Source organism: Pseudopodoces humilis, chromosome 2, assembly GCF_049639895.1.
Source record: "Pseudopodoces humilis isolate 2021_Gansu_Grassland_sample_001 chromosome 2, ASM4963989v1, whole genome shotgun sequence".
Taxonomy (NCBI): Eukaryota; Metazoa; Chordata; class Aves; order Passeriformes; family Paridae; genus Pseudopodoces; species Pseudopodoces humilis.
This window is the reverse complement of record NC_142201.1, coordinates 110599507-110619389: the sequence shown is the minus strand read 5'-3', so window position 1 is coordinate 110619389 and position 19883 is coordinate 110599507. Positions and strand designations below refer to the sequence as shown.

General features: G+C 38.6%; 1 protein-coding gene across 5 annotated transcripts; it reads left to right on the top strand.

Annotated features, from left to right (window-relative positions):
• Positions 1–724: 724 nt before the first annotated feature.
• Positions 725–18344, top strand: ARL6 (ARF like GTPase 6). Of its 5 annotated transcripts, none has more exons than XM_088052138.1 (9): positions 725–761; positions 3339–3469; positions 5337–5398; positions 7120–7188; positions 9591–9685; positions 13376–13505; positions 14952–15007; positions 15122–15134; positions 17485–18344. In XM_088052138.1, exons 2-9 carry the CDS (start codon positions 3347–3349, stop codon positions 17519–17521), a joined length of 585 nt encoding a protein of 194 aa, XP_087908264.1. In that variant the 5' UTR covers positions 725–761; positions 3339–3346; the 3' UTR covers positions 17522–18344. The 5 variants fall into 5 exon arrangements, with proteins under 5 accessions (XP_087908264.1, XP_087908263.1, XP_087908261.1 ...); XM_088052137.1 differs by having other exon boundaries at positions 739–761; positions 3298–3469; XM_088052135.1 differs by lacking the exon at positions 725–761 and adding an exon at positions 768–1039.
• Positions 18345–19883: the final 1539 nt, after the last annotated feature.

Sequence of the window (19883 nt, the reverse complement as noted above, 5' to 3'; positions counted from 1 at the left end):
TCAAATAGAAACACCCTCCTCTACCATGTATATACCTCACAGCTTGATTAGCTTTTAGAAAGTGTTTCATCAGTGGGATGATGAAATTAATTAAATCTGTGGGATTAATGTCACCCGCCTTTTCCTTTAGTGGCCCATAATGCCACTGCAAAGGAATCTCATCTTTCAATCGGAACCTTCCTGACAGAGGAAATACAGCAGACCTTGAACCAATCTGACGGGACTATGCTACGCAACAAAAAAAAACCAAAATAAAATAAAATAAAATAAAATAAAATAAAATAAAATAAAATAAAATAAAATAAAAGTTCCGAAGTGTATTTGCAGCCTCTGTGCCTGGTCTGGACAGGCTGCCTTCCTCTTCGGAACGGGAGCTGCTGTCAACACCTCGGGTGGCCGTTCCTACTTAGGGGTTTCCTTCTGTGTTAATCGCAATCCTCAAGAGGATTTATCCAATCACTCTTGTTGCTGCTATTCAAGGAAGAGGGGCAGTGGTTGGAAACAAGCAATTCCAGAGGCGCTGGACAGGGAGAACGAAGGGAACGAACCTCAACCCTCCCCCGGCCCCCTCAGCCCCACTGCGGCCGGGGGCGTGGCTTCGGGCGGGCCCCGCCCCAAACCCCTCCCCGCGATTGGCCGGAACAGGCTGGGCGGGAGGGCCGGCGGGGCGGGATTGGTGGGACGGGGAGGGGGCGGGGCTCCGGTTACCTCGGCAACGGCGGCGGCGGCGCGCGGGCCCGGCCGGCGCCTCCCGGGCCGAGGTCGGTGCTGCGGCCGCGGGGACGCGAGGGCCGCGCCGGGGAGGGGGGACCCGGTGCCGGCCTTCCCGGGGGACCCACCCGGTGCCGCTCTGGGAGAGGAGCCCCTGGCCTGGGGGAAGAGACCCGCGGCCGCTGTCGGAGCGGCTCGAGGCCTAGTGGTGCTGACGGAAGGAAGGGAAGGCCGGCCCTGGGAGCTGCGATCCCGATCGCCCGGGCATTGTCCCGAATTAGGTCCTTGCACCCGGTGTGCCAGAGGCCGAGCCACGCGCAGAGCCGAGGTATTTGATTTACTTCTGGTTCTGCACAGAAAGGGGCGCAGGGCGGCAAAACCACCAAGCCAGCACGACCATAGCAAAGCTTTTCACTGTTTACACATTATAGCGAGCAAAGGCTTTAATGCTCGGTGACTGCAGGTCACCTAGTTCTCTTATTAATTAGTATCCTCCCTTCTTTTGGCTAATGATTTTCTGGTTTCCCATGCTAATTAGTCCGTATGCTCAGTCTTTCCCTTCTTTTGGATCGTAGACCATTAAAATATATCCGGCCCTAAACCTAAAACAAGTAAATTCTACTGAAAAAAAAAATTGTCTTTCTAACACGTGGACATCACTTAAAGCTTTTTTGTTGGCTGTTCTCTGTTTCATGGATTAAATCTCCTTTGTTGTTGATTAGGCTTGAAAATAGACAAAGATCAGACATGAAAGAACATCCTTTCTTAAGGAAAAAATCTTACAGAGTTTGCTGTTAAGCTCCTAGACCAGACTCTGGCTTAAGTAATTTTCAGAGGTGTTTGATATATGCTGTGTAGCATTGTAGGTAAAATATCAGCTGGCAAAAAAGAGGGAAAAAAAGGGCACCTGTGCCAGCTGTAACTACTGTAACTCTTCACAGATGAGAAAAAACATAAAAATAGGGGCAGGGCAAGAAGCCAAGGGTAGGTTTCTTTCCCACTGCGTTCTTAAATAATGACTGTGCTAGCTGGTAGGAAAATTTGCTATAAAAACATGGCTCTAATTAAAATGTTGCCAGGAACTCTTGTGTATTTGGGGTTTTGGATTTAAAAGTGAAGCCCTAGAAGTATTTTTAGGGGCTTGTAGTTCTTCGTTTCATTTTAGGAGTGCCTACAATGTATTTTTTTGGCCCTATCTAGAATGTATAGATGATGCTTTTGATTGGATAAGAAAGGAATGTGTCTTGGAGCAGGTTTTTGTCAGGATAATTTATTAAATTAATAACAAAAGCTTTAATCACTGAGTTGTATATATGGATTAGAAAAGGAGTGAGGCATAAACCAAAGAAGGTTAGAATGAGAGACTTGCTATAACTAATGTTGGGGTTTTTTAACCTGGTAATAACTTTGTGTAGCTGCAATGTCGATCATGACGAGTCCTGAATCAAAATGCACCAGATGAAGCTCTAAAAAAGATCCATATATTAAGAGGAAAAATCATCCTTTAGTCAGAATGATTACTTATGTGACCTTATTCAACACGAAGTTTTAAAATCATTAAAAAGCAGTTAGCCATCATTTTGTAATCAGTTACTGAAAAAGTGTGATCAAAGATTTGTTTTTGATGGTTTTTTTTTTAACTTTTGCCCCTCCTGCTGTGATTTCCTGGGGTAATTAAGCTTGCAACCTGAGCTGTCCACTGCTGTGTCCACTGCTGTCCACTGCTTTTAATTTATTAAGAAAAAAAACAGCCTTCACCACTCCAGAAATCCTCTGACATTAATTACTTTATTATTCAAGGCATCTCAAAGGTTTTCAGCTGTCTGATTGCTGCAATTCTTTCTAGTGGAATTCATTCAGGACAGACAAGGGTTATCCTCTTTGCAGAGTGCGTTTAGCCAGGTATTGCAGGGCAACACGTGATGTAAGCTCCTTTGAATGTGCCACTGCCAGGTAACTTCAGCCAGTCTGTGAAACAGCAGAGGTTTGGCATCTCCCTGACGTGTGGGTGAATGTTTCGGTGCCTGTTAGATCTATTTTAATCAGTTTCTATTTATGGTGAATGAAGAGTTCCTAATTTATACATGTCAATATTGGCAAAACCTGTTAGAATTGGAGTTTGAGTTGAATCAACAGGGAGTGCTTTATTTAATGCAGGGTTCAGTAAATTATGTAGCAGGTGCTGAAGAAGGGAAATAGTGTTTTGTTGTCTGAATGATGGACTGCTGACAACTGGAGGTAAAGATCATGGCCCTCCTTTTGGTTTTGCTCAGTTTGGTGGGAGCCCTGGTGGTGCTGCAGTTGTGCCCCTGTTTGGGCTGGTCAGAACGATGGCAACATTTCCTGCCTGGTGAATCAAGGGCATTGTGTGATACAGACAGAGCTATAAACAGCCAGTCTACTTTGGTATCGAGGCCTCCTGGCTGTAATCAGCTTACCCTCCATGTGCTTATGTGCAGAGCCAGCCCCTGGCACAGTATTTGTGTAAGTTCCTGCTCACACCATCCTCTCCCAGGTGTGAGGCTGCTCAGCCCCATGCCCACCCTCCGTGCCAGCGCTGCCCTGCATGTAGCACTTTTCCAACAGCTCTGATTCCCTGAACAACCGGTGATCCCTGTGATTTCCAGCCAGAGCCATGGGATTGTTTGACAAGCTGGCAGGATGGCTTGGGCTGAAGAAAAAGGAGGTTCATGTCTTGTGCCTTGGCTTGGACAACAGCGGCAAAACAACAATCATCAATAAACTTAAACCTTCAAATGTAAGTAGCCTGCTTGGTTCACTGCTGGGTGTTTGTTTGGTCTGGGTTTGCATGCTATTGCATGGATGAGCCCATGGAAAAGATGTGAAGAGCTTGTGGTTTAGTGAAACAAGTATATTTTAAGACTTTCCAACTAACTAAAACTAAGGGTAAGCATTCACACGCACATTATTTTCCAAAAAAACCCCACTGTTAATGTGGCACACTTTTGTTAAGATCACCCAGTAAGGAAGGGTTTATGATGACTGAAATCAGGATCTGAAACAGTCACTTAAATCACTTAAATAATTGCCACAGGATTGCAGTTACAAGTGATGTCGAATGTTTAGGATTAATACAATTGTACAAGAACTAATCATTTTTATTTTAATCTCTTCCTGAAAAATAATAAGTGCATAAGAGATAACAAAATAAGAAATGAAAAGGAAGATGCACATTTAAGTGTGACTTCACTGTTTTTAAAGCTGAATAATTTTTAAAATAAGTACCGCTAATATTTGCAGTTCATTCACCCAGTGAAAAGTGTTTAAGGCCACTAGAAGTGCATAATATTCTGAGCAAAAATGAGAGTAGGATCACCTTGTTTCTAGATATTTTTATGGGCTAGAAATAGATGAATTTTGGTCAGCATGTTCAAAGCCAAAGGTTGTGCATCTTGGTTATGTGCATTATTATTATTAATAATTATTAATAATTATTATTATTATTATTAATAATTATTATTTATAATATAATATATAATAGATTGTGATAATTAATTATGATAATAATTAATAATAATAATGTTATTGTTATTATTATTACTACTACTAATTTGCATTGCATTTTCCCTGATGAGTCCACTGGACATTTAAAAAGTGTGACATAGTGAAGAGTCTGCTACTCTTCCATTCCTGGCAATTATTCTTCCACTGAAAATTGAGTAGATTTATAAACAAAGTCTATAAACTGCTTGCTATCTGCTTCCAGTTGTTTGGTAGAAAGGCTACAATTTGTACCAGGCAAATTGTGTCTTTATGTAATTACTGAGACCTTTTTTGTAGAGGGTTCTTATGTCATGCCTTAAGCAGTAAAGGATTCCTAAATAAAGTTGAATGCAGACTTGAAGATTTATCACAATAATGGGCATTAGAGAAGCTCTCAGGGGATTTATATGAGTAGAATAAATGGAATTTATTTGTAATGAGAATTTATAGGAAGATAACTTTGCATCCAACTTGTGTAAGTCCTACCCTTGCAAGACATGCCAAATAGTCTAGCGTGTGACAAATGTCATTAGGTCAAAGTTAATAAAACTGTTTATTTTTAGTAAGTTCAATGGACAGGTGATTTTGAGGGGTCTGGGCCAACCCAGTCTTCTTAAGAACTGCTGCTTTACCCCCAGAGCAATATATCAGGGCCTGGCAAATCCAAATGTTTTTCCATCTGTCTGCAGTTGCTTCTGCTGGACCTGCCTATGGATCGTGTTTGGAATAAGGGGCTCTATGAGTCTGTGCAAGGATTGCATGTCACTTTCTCAGACAGCTCTGTAATCTATGGGATGTGACCTTTCTTCCTGCTCAATATCGATGCTTCTTAGAGGAGCTATTCTTTTCCACCAACTTAGCTGAGAGGTTCCTTGACCAGCTCAGTAGTAAATCAGACAGATCTCTTAGCAGTGCTTTGTATTTTGACAATTCCAGTAGCATTCACTTTATTCTCCAAAAAAAACCAAAGCCTTTGATTCTAAATGCCTTTACTTTTCTGGGAACTAATATTGCACAGTTTGGGGCAAAAATAATTCTGTAATATATTCATGTTTCAAATATATTTTCGTGTTTGCGTTTTCTCATTTGATTGTAAAATCTGTGCTTTCTTTCCTTCAAAGGCTCAAACTCAGGACATCGTTCCAACAATAGGATTCAGTATAGAGAAATTCAAAACTTCAAGGTAGTATATTCTGTCTTCATTAGCAGTAGTGGTTATTATACAATAGTTGCACTTAATTATCTCTTTCAGTGGGTTTGTAACTGAGTATCATGTGTGGTGGTGTAATGACATGACACTGCAGTTTGTTGAAATGTAGTTTCACCACAAGACCTGATCATCTTCCAGAACTGAGTGTGTTACAATATAATGTGTGTTTTGCTGCTATAAAACTATTTTTTAAAAAATTAAATTTTTGTTTGTTTGTTTTATTGCAGCAGCATGTATAAATATCTGATCCCTGTCTGTTGAGAGTTTCAGAATAGGGCACTGTTACAGAGTGGAGAAGAGACAGCTGCTGAGGTGGCAGCCTGTATTCCACTCTCAATCTGGTAACCTAAATTAAGCACTCTCACTGGACGTACTCTGAACAGATTGCAGTGTAATCTCATTAAATGCAAAAGGATGGCTACAGCATTAGCAATGCAAAGGTGGCAGGAGCAAAGGCCAGGAAACAGAGTAATAAGTCATTAGTTGAATGAAGGTTAAGATTTAGATTAAGATTGTGGTGACAAGAGGATATTTCAAGGAGGCAGCATCATTTTGTTATTTTGTAGCCTTCACTGGATGTGAAGTGTGTGTTTTAGTGTGTGCAGTTAGTCTTCAAACCAAGCAGTGTGGCCTCACTGGGTGGGACATCTGCAAGAAAATTGTTTGTTCCTTGAGCTGGTAGTGAGACTGGGAGGTTTTGTATTTCTCTAAGAGCTTTTGCAACTGAGCTCTGTCTCAGTAAAGTACATCAGACAGGTTTGGGACTTCCTGTGTGAGAATGTAAATTAATTTCTATTGCTTTTTTTTTTTATTCTGATGATGATGAGCTGTAAATACACCATGTAGAATGATTAAAAAGCCCAAAACAACCCCTAAAAAACCCACCCAAAACCTCAAACTCTACAAACTGACAAACCCACAACTCTATGTCTGGACATAGAGTAGAAAATATGTCTGGAGAGCTTCCTTTTCCCAACCTCATTGTTTTGGTGTGGCCTCCACTTGGGGAGCTACTTAGGGCTACCCAAAAAAAGGACAGCCTAATTCTGAAGTCAGTGTTGCCTCTGTAAACATTTCAGGAGCAGATGAGAACTTTTTGTGGTGTTCAGTAAGTTGCCTTGCTGTATATAGTGTTTGGGTGAAATCTCACAGTGGCAAAGACAACTCTTTGTAGCTTGCTCATCTGAACTCACCTGTTTTTACCAAAATGTGATTTCTTTTTTTTCCTAAAGGTAGAATTTATATTTTTTTTAAAAAAAGCCTTTTATTTTGCATACATTTATACCTGTCTAGGGTATAGAATTTAACACAGGCCATGGATTTTAAGTCATGGTTCATCTGAACTTCATTTACTCATAAACAATATTTGATACCAGCATGATAGAGAGACCAAATGGAACCTTATTTTGCAATTGATGTAACTTTAAATAATTGGTTTAGTTGTTTTATTCTTATAATAAACATATTTTCCATTGTGAAATATTTCTATAAATAAGACTGCAAAACTGAGTAGGATAATTTGAAGGCAGATAATGCAACCAGAGTTTCTTTGGGAATTTTTCTCAGTTGTTTTGAATTCAAATTGATCTGGCTTCTTTTTTTTTTTTTTTTTTTTGTCAGGGTAGCAAAGGAAATGGATGTGGTTTGGGTTTTGTTCTTTTTTTCTGGGCCTCATGCACTTCTTTTCTTTGCAGTTTGTCTTTCACAGTGTTTGATATGTCAGGTCAAGGGAAATACAGAGACCTCTGGGAACATTACTACAAGTAAGCCTATTTATTTTAAAGCATTGCTGTTCGTATTAATTGTTGTGTGAGTTATTTAGACAGAAGTATGATAATATCTAGTGGTTAGAAATGATTCAGAGAAGGCTTATACCTGATGTTTGACAGAAGGTTTATTCTGGATAAATAAAACTTTCTGTTGTAACAAATGAAAGTTTTTATTTGCTGTTATTCTGTGCTTTTGGGGACAACTTGGGGGAACATACTAGAGGTGAGATTTAAATGTTGAAACCTGAAAAACAATCCTGTAAGAAAGCTCAAGATCAGTTAGGTTTCCAATTTTTCTGTTCTTCTGTGAGTCAGCGACTTAAAACCTGCAAAATATTGGCTGATGGCTAAGATTTTTAGAGGTGAGGGAAATGAGCCTTAGAGAATAAGGCACATGTAACTAAGAACCTGAATGAGCGTTCTTAATGTTATTTATTAAACAGGATACTCTTTGTACTTTATAACATTCTGGTATTGCCTTTTGGTAATAGATGGACACCATTCTCTGGTTTTGGAGCTTTTAGTGAAACTTAATCTTTATTTGCATTGTCTCATTGCTGTTCTGTAATGCCTGATCCTGATCTAGATAACATGAACAATACTAAATACTAAATACTAAATACTCCATGCAGAAGTAGCTTGGAGAAATTGAAGGGAGAAATTCTGAAGATTATAATATTGATTAAATATTAATATCAGTTGTGTTAGAGCTTAAATTGTTTAATAGGAGATTAATGCTTCCTCTCCTTCTTGTGCAAATTGTGTTAGCATTGAAAACATTTGGCCAGGAGATCTTCATTGTTCAAGACTCTTAGATTTGCATTTCAGTAACTGATGCCCTCAGGCTACTCTCAAAATGCTAGCAGAGTGCTTCATAAGCAAATAATTTTTATGATTTCTGTATTTAATGCAGTAACTTATCCCTTGTGGGGCATAAATGGCTTTTTCATCTTAACAATAACTCCCTAACAGCAGGGGAGTTTTTTAGGTTATGCTGACAGTGAAATATGCACTTGTATCCACCTCTGGACCTGATCCAGTGCAGTAGGGACATAATTAAGATTAACTTCTAAGAATAGTAGAAAATCAATAATTAGTATTAATTAAATAAAAATATTAATAAAACACATGCTGTTCAGTTTATAAAGTTAACTAATATTTAGTTTTGTAGGAAATGAACTTTGGGCAAGTGTCAAAGTAGTTGACTTGGAGTCCTTCAAGTCTGGGCTTTTCTTCTGTTTAGCTTGAAACTATCTTCTAGGTCATCCTCTAGGTACATTTATCTTAAATAATCCCAAAGTCATGTTGTGTCCCTATCCCTGTTACTTCTTTGTGAAGTTATTTTTTTGGTGGTAAATACATGCCAGTACTCTTGATTCCTCTGGTAAAACACTCTCTGCTCATGAAAATTGCTTAGGCATTTTCAGCTAGTATGCAAAAGCTTTATTTACTAAAGGTTCTGTACACCACAAAAGAATGGGCCTGTTCATACAGTCTTGGGCTGCTCAGGTTATTTCTGGTTTGCAGCAGGTATAGAACTGTTTCTTATCAAAATACAAAGATAGATGGTGCTGGAGGCTAAAGAATGTACTCATAATGGTCTCTTAGAGAAATGTAAAGTGAAGGAGAGGTGAATATCACATTAAAATATAAAGCAAATATACTTTTTGTGGGTGTTTTATAACAGGTGAATTATGAATTAGAGAGACTTTATTTGGTTTTCAAAACAAGTTTCAATCAATGGAACATCAAGTCATAAAATATCAGTAACATTCTGAAATAATGAGTTGAGTAGTTGCATATATGGTGTCACTGTGATCATACTGCCAGCAAAATGTCCTAATGATTTGAAATAGTTGAAAGTTTTCACCTGTTATTTGAAAAAAAAGAAAGATCCTCTTTATGCAGGATATGTAAAAATTAAAATTACCTGTGTATGCCTAGCTCTGGATATAAGTTTTTTATAAAAAGGTATTTGACCTTTCTCTAAATAAACTTTAGTACAGGAAATACAAGATTTCCATAAAGATCTGTCTTTATGTTTGTTTTTTTTTTTTTGTGCCTGACCACAATGTCAAAATAGCATTTGGTTACATTTTGAGTTAATTTTTCAGTCAGGATAGTAAAATAAAGCTTTTCTAGAAGGTGTGTGGAGATTGAACCTTGTAGGGGCAGGTAACAACCTCATATATCTAAAAAAAATTATGCATGTTACCAAAAGATTGAATTTCAGAAATAAGACTGGGTTGAAATCTTAATGGTAAATAACAATGACAAAAATTAGAGGAAAAATCAGGTTTGTTTGGACTCTTTTCTTGGTTTTTCTTCTGAAGCCTTTTTTTATTTACAGTTTGAGAACCTATAATTTGCCTCTTTGCTCTTTTTATGTTATGCAGAGAAGGCCAAGCCATTATTTTTGTCATTGATAGCAGTGACAAATTAAGAATGGTTGTGGCCAAGGAAGAACTTGACACCCTTCTGAATCATCCAGGTGAGGAGGCTTTCTTCCACTTCTGTGTCCATATTTGTTATGTTGTCTTAAGAAAAGCCCTTTTCTGACACATTCTGAGTACTTTGCAAGTATTTTAACCATTCATGAATATTAGAACAATAATAGTCTTCAAAAACTTGGGTTTGTTTTTTTACCTATTCTCATTTAGAAATTGGTCACACTTCAGCTTTCTACACTGAGTTGGGTTGGTCTCTTATTAATCAATATAGATCAAAATTTACATTGTTTTGAAGGAGAATAGACTTTGAGTTGGAAGCTGGAGAGGCTTCTTGTGTTGACCAGGCAAAACTGTGTCTCCCTGTCTGTTTTTTCCATGAAGACAGCTAATTCCTTTAATGTAACATTTAACTTTCTTTTGTCGTCTTCATTATAATTTTTTATGCTTTAGCCAGAAATAAGGAGGGATATTTGCACCAGTCAGTTTCAATTCCCTATGGAAGAGGGTATTGAGAGGATTCATGATCAGGGTCTTGGTTTTAGGGGTTTGGTTTGGGATTTCTTATGTGACACTGCACCTTAATTAAGTTCTGGTATCAGTCAATTCTTTGCCTTTCCATATATCCAACATTACTGGGATGTGTCTGTAAGAAATACGCAATTTTGACTTTCAGCACTTTTGGTAGTTCTCTGCCTAACCAGAATATAGAACTACATCTAGGAAGTTTAGAGGGGAAATAATCCTGTGATTCCTTAATTATTTATTAAACTGATAGAACCTTAACTTGTGGGATTCCCATGCTGAAAATAAGAAAGAAAAAGCTGACTTGCATTTCTAAGAAAAGCAATGTGTGATAGGGACTAATATGTTCCCATGACTTTGTTTTCCATGAAGACTGTATGTAACACTTTAATTCATCAACAAAGATGCTGGAGCTGACTGGGCCTTGTTATTCTCATTCTCTAATTTCTCATTCAAGGGTATGGGCTACTTCAAATGCAGACACTGAAAAGATAATGTTACAAAAGTCACAGGGAGGATGAGGTGAGCCAAAGGCTGCAGGTGGATTACACAGACGCCAGGGCACTTTGTACCAAGTCAGGAATTAACTGCAGCACTAAAAGCCAATTCTGTTGGTAAAGAGGAACCACACACAGCCAAGGGTTAGAGGCAAAGCTGCTGGAAGAAGTTACTGGTTTAATAGAGGGCAGGAGGCTGAAAATGTTTAGATGGAATAGAAGCGACCTTAAGTGGGGCTTTTCATTTAGGCATTAATAGGTCACTAATGCTGACCTAGCAGGTCAGTGCTGTTCAGTTGTTTGTGAATTTGATGAATTTGTGTCTTCAAGTTCAAAAGACCAGGCTCTGGCCACTGAGCACACAACCAGGAGACAGCAATTGTGGATTTCTGTCTTGCAGTTGTTTAGCTTCAACACAGCAACAGTGTTACTGATTTATCAGTTCTGATATTTCACATCTAAGAGAACCAAAGAGCTGAAAAAGTTCTTCTAGGATAATGTTCAAAGTAGCTGTTAGGTGAATCCATATATAACTGGTTTGCTATATCAGTATTTTTTTTTTGTATTAGTGTTCTGCCTTTCTTGCTGAATGCTCTACTTTCTCCTAGTCTATGCTTCTGTCTATGTCATCCTCCTGGAGTGGTTTAAATGTACATGCTTACCTAAGTTTGAAATGAAATCTAATAAATTCCTGTCTCTGAAAATCTTAGCAACCCCACAGTAAAACAGTTCCCTGTCTCTTTGCCAGGCTTTGCCTGAAGGAAAGGGAAGGGAATGTGTCCTGTGAAGCATTAATGGAGTTAGAAGTTCTACTAGGTGGGACTTTTGTGAATCAGAGCTATAAATTATTTTTACTTACATTAATGGACAATGCCCTCTTCAATTAACAGCTTTAATGATAGCTGTATCATATTTTGGTTTTTTACTAAAATTTCATTCTTCAGCACTTTGAAAGATGGTAGCTGTAGGTTACCTAGATTAGATGATGACTCTTGGGTCACTTCACCTCCAGCACATGCTTCTAAACTAAACTGAAATTCTTGTAAACTTGAAATTCTTTGTGTAAAATTGCACATCACGCACTTAATGTCTGGAATATTTTTTAACATGTTACTTCATAGCCACTTGCAGCTAGGAAGTTTTGCTTTCCACTAGTAACTGTGAAAAGTGTGCACATTAGGAAATAATACAGATTTTTGTGACCATGACTTTATGTAGCAAATATCTTTGGGTGTGCATTATGAGTCTGGGTGGGTAGGTTGTGCCCCTTTCTAATTGTTTAGGAAAAGACTGGAAACTCCTTGATTAACTTGGCTGTTTGCATATGTGATGTCAGCTAATTTATGTAGTTTTAATTTACCCATAACCTGCAACCTGTGGGTACATGGGTTCATTTAGTTATACTGTAAATTAATATAGAAGTTTCAGTCAGGAAACTCAATAGCTGTCCAACTGTGGAATCAAAACAGACAGAATTATACTGTGCTTTTATTTTGAGGCCTTTGGCTCGTGTTTATGGATATCAGAGGGCGAAAGAGATCCAAATAGGGTAAATAGTTTGTGAAAATGGTCAGTGTTTTGATCAGCACTTATCATTTGTGAATGAATATGGACAGGCAGTGTTATCTCCACAGATTCTGTGGAAAGATTTAATAGGAAGGTGGAAAAGAACATAATTGGGAAAATTCAAACCATTTCAGCACTGAGAGTTTGTTGGGATTTGGGGGGTTTTTATCGTCTTCCTGCCCATTGGCAGGGGCAGATGGCTTATGTTTGACATTTTAAAATAAATTCTTACCTAGTTCCCTGTGTGAAATAACATTTTCTTTCTACTGTTTTGAAAAGAGCCTGTGTAGCAATTTTCATTGAGATGGTAGAATGTAAGTTCATTTCCTATCAAGCACTGACGGATAGACTAAAACCTAGATTTTCTCTAATTCTGGATATCATCCTTTGTATAAATAAGATGAAAAACTCTGAGAGTTAGTCTTGGTGCTGACAATTTTTTGGCAGTGTTACATCTGTAATTTTGAAAAGACTATACTTTGCTTCCTTTCAATCACCATATAATTTTTTAGGGCAATCTGTGAGGTTTAAGCTCGTCTATGTGTAAGTATCCCAGAAACTACCAGAGTACTTTGGTCTGTAGTTCTGTCTGCTGCCTGCAGGAGCTTCTGGAGAAGTCCTTCAAGGGAAGGTAGAATAAAGGATGTCCAGTTATGTGCATTTTTTTCCAATTTTATAAATTCTTTGAAGTAATGGATGCTTTCTAGGACTCTAAAGGATAATTCAGACTACCCTTCTCAACTGTTGTTGTGACATTATGAATGAACGCAAGTGATTTTTTTTCCATCCATTTTATACATCAGTCCTCACTAAGCAGAGATGTGCAGTGTTTGTAGGCAGTGGTTTGATCTCTTGTTCCTCAGCTTCACCAGCAATTCCTATCTCCAGGTTGAAGTGTAGGTATAAGGTAGGGGGAGAGGGGGTGGAAGATTCCAAAGCCTGCAAGGAGATTTGTGAGCATTCTGGAAGCATGCAGCAGAGGCCAGGTGACCCAACAGTGTGTGCATCTTGGTAGGATGCAACCTTCAGAGAATTTGCAGCTACAGGTGAGCAAAATACCTTCCTGTGCTGTTTGCACCTTGTTACATGCAGAGATTAATGAGTGTTGCCTCATGTCCTGAGGGTTCTGTCTCTGCTCATGCCTAGATATTAAGCACCGTCGACTGCCTATTCTCTTCTTTGCTAACAAGATGGACCTCAGGGATGCAGTGTCATCTGTGAAAGTGTCTCAGTTGCTGTCCTTAGAAAACATCAAAGACAAGCCCTGGCATATCTGGTAAGGTTCTCTTTTTCTATCCATTTATTTGCATTACTTTGTGCATTCCTATGTTAGCCTTGTTGTGCCACTCACTACTATATAAAATAAATGGAGTAGATAAAAGACAGAGTCCACTTGTGAAACAGTAGCAATTTTAAAATACTTAACGGTGAAACTTACTTTAAATGTACAGTGCATTCATTTAGACTGTGTCTTTAAAGTTTTCCCAGCAGAACTGTTAGCCAAGTAAAGGAATGCAGGATTTCCAGTGAAATCAGAAAGCAGAGTTGATATGAGAAGAATGGTTGCCATTATATTTTGCTGGGAAATGGAGCAGAATTGTTATCAGAGTGCTTCTGTTAGATTACCTTGCAGGATTGAGAATATCAGTAATAAAACCTTTGGAGGTTTTTTCTACTCTAGAGATGCTTCAGTAAATTGTTGTTGAAAGGCCCTGTAGTAAACTGTTCTCTTCTGAATATAGAGGGATACTGTACTCTGTACCCTGTCATGTTTGAGTGGGTTTTTAGTTGTAGAAGCTAGTATTTTCTTCCTGAAGGATCTAAGATTTACTTAGTGCAGGTGTTCACAAAGAAAAAACTCTCCTTTTATCAGAAGTGCTTTATAGAAGTGGGCTTTTTGTCCTATTGAAGTCCTCAGCTGTTATAAATAAAAGTGAAATCAGCAGCTAAATGCTGCTGAAAGCTACAATTTTCATTTAAGGACCTTTAATGTTAAACTTGATTACCTGGACATAGTTTTTGTCCAAAAATCATACTCATGAATTCCCATGTTTCTTGGAAAATCATTTTATAGGGAGCTGCAGTTACAGTCCAGATTTACTGCTGGGCTGCTTTTCATGAATTGAAGAATGAAGAGCATTTAAACAGCTATCCCCCAGTGATTCAGAAGGTGCATTTACACTGCTCTCAGCATAGCAGAATAGTTTTATACATTAACAGACACGCCTGGGGTTGCTGTTACAATGAAGTGTGTACATACACACATAATTCCTCCTTCCAGTACTCCAGCATTCTCACTGTGTGTAGGAACTGTGTGGAGGACATTTGGGCTTGATCATCTTGAAGGTCTTTTCCAGGCTAAATGATTCCATGATTCATGGCTGCTGTTGGAAGGAGTAAACATCTTTCACAGTGTTGTCTGAGGAAGGAGGTGCTGCAGAACAATGTGTCTGCCCCATGTGGGAGCTCTCCCAGAGCCCCCTGTGTTCTAGGAATGATTGTGCCTTGAAACTGGAATTAAAATAGATCACATTGTGAAATGGTGTTTCCCTATGGGGAAGGTACCATATATCATTTGAGGAGCAGTCTTCTCCATGGGAGGAAGACTTAAGGAATGTGTACCTGATGCTACATTGCAATTATGTAAATTACAAGTTTAGTGATGACTCACCTAAAACTGGTATTTTTACAATGTTTTTGAAATTTGATTTGTTTCTTTCAGTGCCAGTGATGCTCTTAAAGGAGAAGGATTACAAGAAGGTGTGGACTGGCTCCAAGGTATATCTTATGTAATTCTCTTGCTCTGTTTTCATTCTGTTAAACTCTTTCATTTTGTAAGGTTTTTTTCTTTATTATTTCCTTTGTTTTCTTTCTGTCCATTTCTGCTGTCAGATCAAATTACACAGTGAGTACTAAAGCTCTATCTTGTATTTGTCTTTTATTTACCTCCTTAGAGTACACAAAACATCATGTGGGCTTCCCTGACCAAAGTGTGTATTATGAAATACTAATGCACACTCTTGCAAACAGTGTAGCACTTTCATTTAAGCAATACCAGCTCCCGCACTTCAGTTTCTGATTGTGATAGCTCAGTTTCTTCTTTAATTTATTCTTAATATCCTGTCCCTGTTGTACATAACTTAATGTTATGTATCAAGAAATGGTGAAAGAAAGTAAGCCAAGTAGGCAGACAGATACACTGGTTATAATTATACACCTTCAGCTCTTTAATCCAGAGCCAAAAGAACTTCTTACACTATAACGATTATAGGACATGCAGACACTCATAACTGCATGGAAAATATCAGATCCAGCTTGGATGATGTCTGACATCCAGCATCCTTAATTACAAACTTGGTACAGATGTCGTGTCTCCTCCTGTTGTGTGTTGGTAAGGCTCTGGTGTCTCTTGTGCTCCTGCTCAATGTTTAGATTAGTGAAGTGTGGCATCGTTTTGGCAGACTGATATCCCAGTTTAGCTCCCTGACTGGCCTTGATGGTGCTGTGAAGTGCTTCGGGTGGTGCGGGCTCAGCTGAACTGCAGCAGCCGCCTGTGCTGTGCCCCGCTGGCCACCGGGTGTCAGCGCTGGCCTGGGGACAGAGCCTCCTTCCGAAAGGGTAACAGCCAGCCCTGGCCCGGGTTACCTCATCCCCGCTGCTCTGGGGACACCAGACTGCCCTTTCTGCTTAGACTCGTCCTGCTGACTAGAAAAAGACGGTTTGTTTTACCGAGGTATTGTAAAGTACAAAAACATTCGGTCATGTTTTCAGAGGGAGGGCTGCTTGCCAAAACTAGCCTTCAGAAAAAGATTTATTGCCTTACAGAGGACCAGTGATGTTTCCTCCACCAGCTAAAATAATTCTAGGGTGGGAACCAGCATCTTGGCATGGGGTTTCCTTCTCTCCTATATCCTATCATCATAGAGGCAGATTCCAAATCATAATTTTTCCTAATTTCAGGCATAGTTCTGGCTTAGTACATGTTTTCTTGCTGTGTTCAGGGTCTCTGCTTCTCTTGGAGGAACCTTTAGAGTTTCAATCCAAATTTTAGGTTTGTACATAGATTCATTCTACTTAAAAGGATCTCAAATACTTGTGCAAATATTTTCTGACAAAATCTTTAAGTTATATATGTAGATTTTTTTTAAGCACAGCAAGCAGATGCTTCTGCTGTCACTCACATAGCTCTTCATAGCTCTTCACTTCTTATGGGGTGTTAAACTTCTTAATTTTCTGAGCTGAAAATCCTCATGGATGGATTCTATCTGAAAATTTCCTTTAACTCCCTGGTTCAGTGAATCCAAAAGCTTAGGAGGGGTTGAGTTTAAACTGTACTGTTACCTAAGCACACGTAGTTTGGCAATTATATATTTAAAAGGCTGAATACTTTGATATTTCAAGGACAGATTTTTACTCTTGATTCTCCTCATTCCTAGAGCACTAGATGGAAATATTTGGAACAGCTCTGTAGTTTTGGTAGTCCCTAAATCACAGCCTGGGGATGCCATAAAATTCAGGGGAGGAAATGACACCTGGTGAATGAGTGCACAGTTCTTGTCAGCAGCCAAGCTTTCCTTTGTTTCCCTTTCCAGACCCATTTCACAATTAGGGTGGCAGGGACAGAAAGATTTTTGGTTTCTTATTCCTAGTGAAGGCTGAGTTTGCTGTTTTCCTGTTCTGTAATGGTTGTAATAGTTGTTTTTGCAACTGCACATCCTCTGTAGGGTAAAATAAACCTGTTTTTACATTTTGTAATGGGATGCTGGATGCTTTTGGTAACCAAGAAAATGTTTGAAGTGAGTTGAGAAGTGGCAATCAGGCAGCAATATGGAGAAATGTGTCTACTGAGAGCAAAGTTTTCATGAGTTATTCAAAACCAAACTTTAAATCTTTGGCTGTTGGGCAGTTCATGTTCAGTTAAGTGGAATCCAAAATGTGTACAAGGAATTGAAATGCACGCTTCATAAAGCAATCTTCCGGGTCTTATTGTCATCAAAGTGATCTTATAAGCCTGGAGATGATAAAAATTTAATTAGGTAGAAGAGTCTCCCTGCTTAATTAGCAAGATTTGGGGAAAACAACTTGGCTGTACAGGAATTTCAGAAGTGGGTGAGAGAGCAAGTTGAAAACAACTCTGCGTTGTCCCCCATTCTTGTAACTGCACCAAAATACCTAGATCTATTTTATGATTTCAAAAAGCAAAATGCAGCAAGAATTCATCTTGTGCTAAACTAGATGTTTATTTTTATTCACAGGTCAGATGCAAGCAATGAAGACATGAGAGATAAATAAAGGATCTATGGGGTTCTTTTGTACTCTTTGTCAGTAGGTGAACAAGTTCCTTGGAAAGGAAGAATGATTTGAAGAAGATGAACAGTTCAGCTAAAATATCCTGTATTGACTTGTTTCATTTTAGTATCTCTTCCATGAAAACTGAATGTAGACAGCCTAGCACCTCAGGTATGCGCATTAATGAATTAAATCTTGTGACTGGAGAGCATATACAAAAATAAAAAAACAAAAATATTTGTGTTATTAATAAACATCTTTGTTCATTTGAGGTTTAGGTGATAATTTGCCATCAGGAAATTCCCCTCTGTTTTTTGGGGGGACTCCTTTTGAGCAAATGGGAGTATTTATTTTCCAGAGAAAGAATAATCAATACTTCCTGAAATCCAGCTACGTAAGATACCTACTGATTTTAGGTGCCCAGTCTTAGGCATTAGTGCCATTTTTTTATATTAAAGTTTGACACTGGGTTTTTATCATCCATCTCTAATAGACTTCTATAAGAATATTTTGATTAAAGATACAAGGATTCAGTTGTTCAGTGTATTTGGTACAGATGACTGCAGATGTTTATAAGAAATTGCTTTTAATGAAATGTTATGATTTGTTTTTGTGATTATGCCATGGTTATATTTGCATTCCCATCAATAAAACTTAAAATATATGACATGCCCTGATTGGGTTTTTTAACTTTAATATGTTCATTAATAATCTTCACATCCTAGAGATTTTTTGTTTTCTATTAGTTTCATTTGGAATTTGTTTATCCATATTCAAGTGGATATAGCAATGTATATGTAATAAAATGGTATCTCTGTTGCCAAGGTTTTTTTAATTAATTGCATATTTTTTTTACGCTACCTAATCAACTAGACTGCTCTTCACATACCTAAGGAGCATAAGAGTCACTGGATGGGTCAGACTGGAAGGGACCAGGGTGGGGTCATCTGGCCCAACCTCCCTGCTAAGGTAGGATAGGACCATCCCAGAGCACATGGAACAGGATTGAATCCAGGTGGTTCTGGAATATGCCCAGTGAGGGAGACTCCACACCCACTCTGGACAATCTGTTCCAGTGCTTGGTCACTGCACAGTAAAGTTCTTCCTCATGTCCAGGCAGAATTTCCTGTGCATCTGTTTCTTGCAAGTTGTATTTCAAACACACAGTTAAGGGACAGCTCACTGGTTTACTAGATCATTATTACGAAGTGTGTTATATACTTCTGTTGTCTATAAAGACTGTTTTACTTTCAAAAATAAATTTAAAAAACTTTCTGGCTCCAAAGATGTGCCATAGCTAACAAATTAAGAACTCTGTTTTTGTTCTGCCCTCTCTTCCCTTTCAATCCCTCTGCCCTCATTCAGGAAAGAGCAGACTGACCCTGGCAGTGCTGAAGACTCCATTTAACTCAGTGATTACCTGATCCCTGTGGGACATGTAATATGCAGCTCTTGCAAAAGCTTCCCCCCACACCCATTAGCATATAAAACACACAAATGTTCTGTCAGCATGCCTTCTAGGCCTCACTTCACAGAGGAATATTTGGAGCAAAGGGAGCTGAAATGGGAGAACAGTGTCATGTACTCTCATTTATTAAATAGTTAAATTTAACTCCCCTGCTTTGCCAGAGGAAAATTCACTGTAAGAAATCTTTCTTACACGATGCTGTGGTTCTTACAGTTCGGTTTGTCATGGAAGTATGTTCGTGTCTTTTTCTGTGACAGTGTTGGCCTTTTGTCAACTCTGAATCTAAGTATCTATACAAAAATCAAATACGAAGGAGGAACAGTAATATATATAATTCAGAGAAGTTTTCCTCTGAATTGTGGGCAGATAATTTTCTGGTTTACTTTGCTTTGGATAATACAGTAATTAAAATAATGGATTGGAAGGGACCTTAAAGATCACTGAGTTCCATCCCCTGCCTTCCTTGGACAAGGGACACCTTCCACCAGCCCAGGTTGCTCAGAGCTCCATCCAGCCTGGCCTTGAACAATTCCAGGGGTGGGGAGACCACAAATTCCTTGAGGCACTGCCAGTGCCTCACCACGCTCTCAGTAAAGAATTTCTTCCTAATATCTAATCTGAAACTATCCTCTTGAAAATTATACTTGTAAAACTGTTTTGCTGTGTATATTTTGTAATTATTGTGGTTCACTTATATGTCTTATTTAAATGAAACATTTAATTTTAAGTTAACAGTTTATTTTCTCACAAAGAAAATATAACTTCTTCCATAAAATCCATCTGTATTTCTGACAGAACCAACTCAGTGTTTTGTGCTGTTGCTTCTGTGCACACTGCCCACTTACATATTTATTAATTTCCTTTAAATATGCCTGGTCAGGCTTTAGACTAGCATTT

Excerpts from the sequence above, each read along its gene's own strand:
- ARL6 (XM_088052138.1), top strand. The coding sequence starts at position 3,347 with ATGGGATTGTTTGACAAGCTGGCAGGATGGCTTGGGCTGAAGAAAAAG. Across the intron at positions 5,399-7,119 it reads GAGAAATTCAAAACTTCAAG|TTTGTCTTTCACAGTGTTTG; the intron begins GTAGTATATTCT and ends TTTTCTTTGCAG. Across the intron at positions 13,506-14,951 it reads GACAAGCCCTGGCATATCTG|TGCCAGTGATGCTCTTAAAG; the intron begins GTAAGGTTCTCT and ends TGTTTCTTTCAG.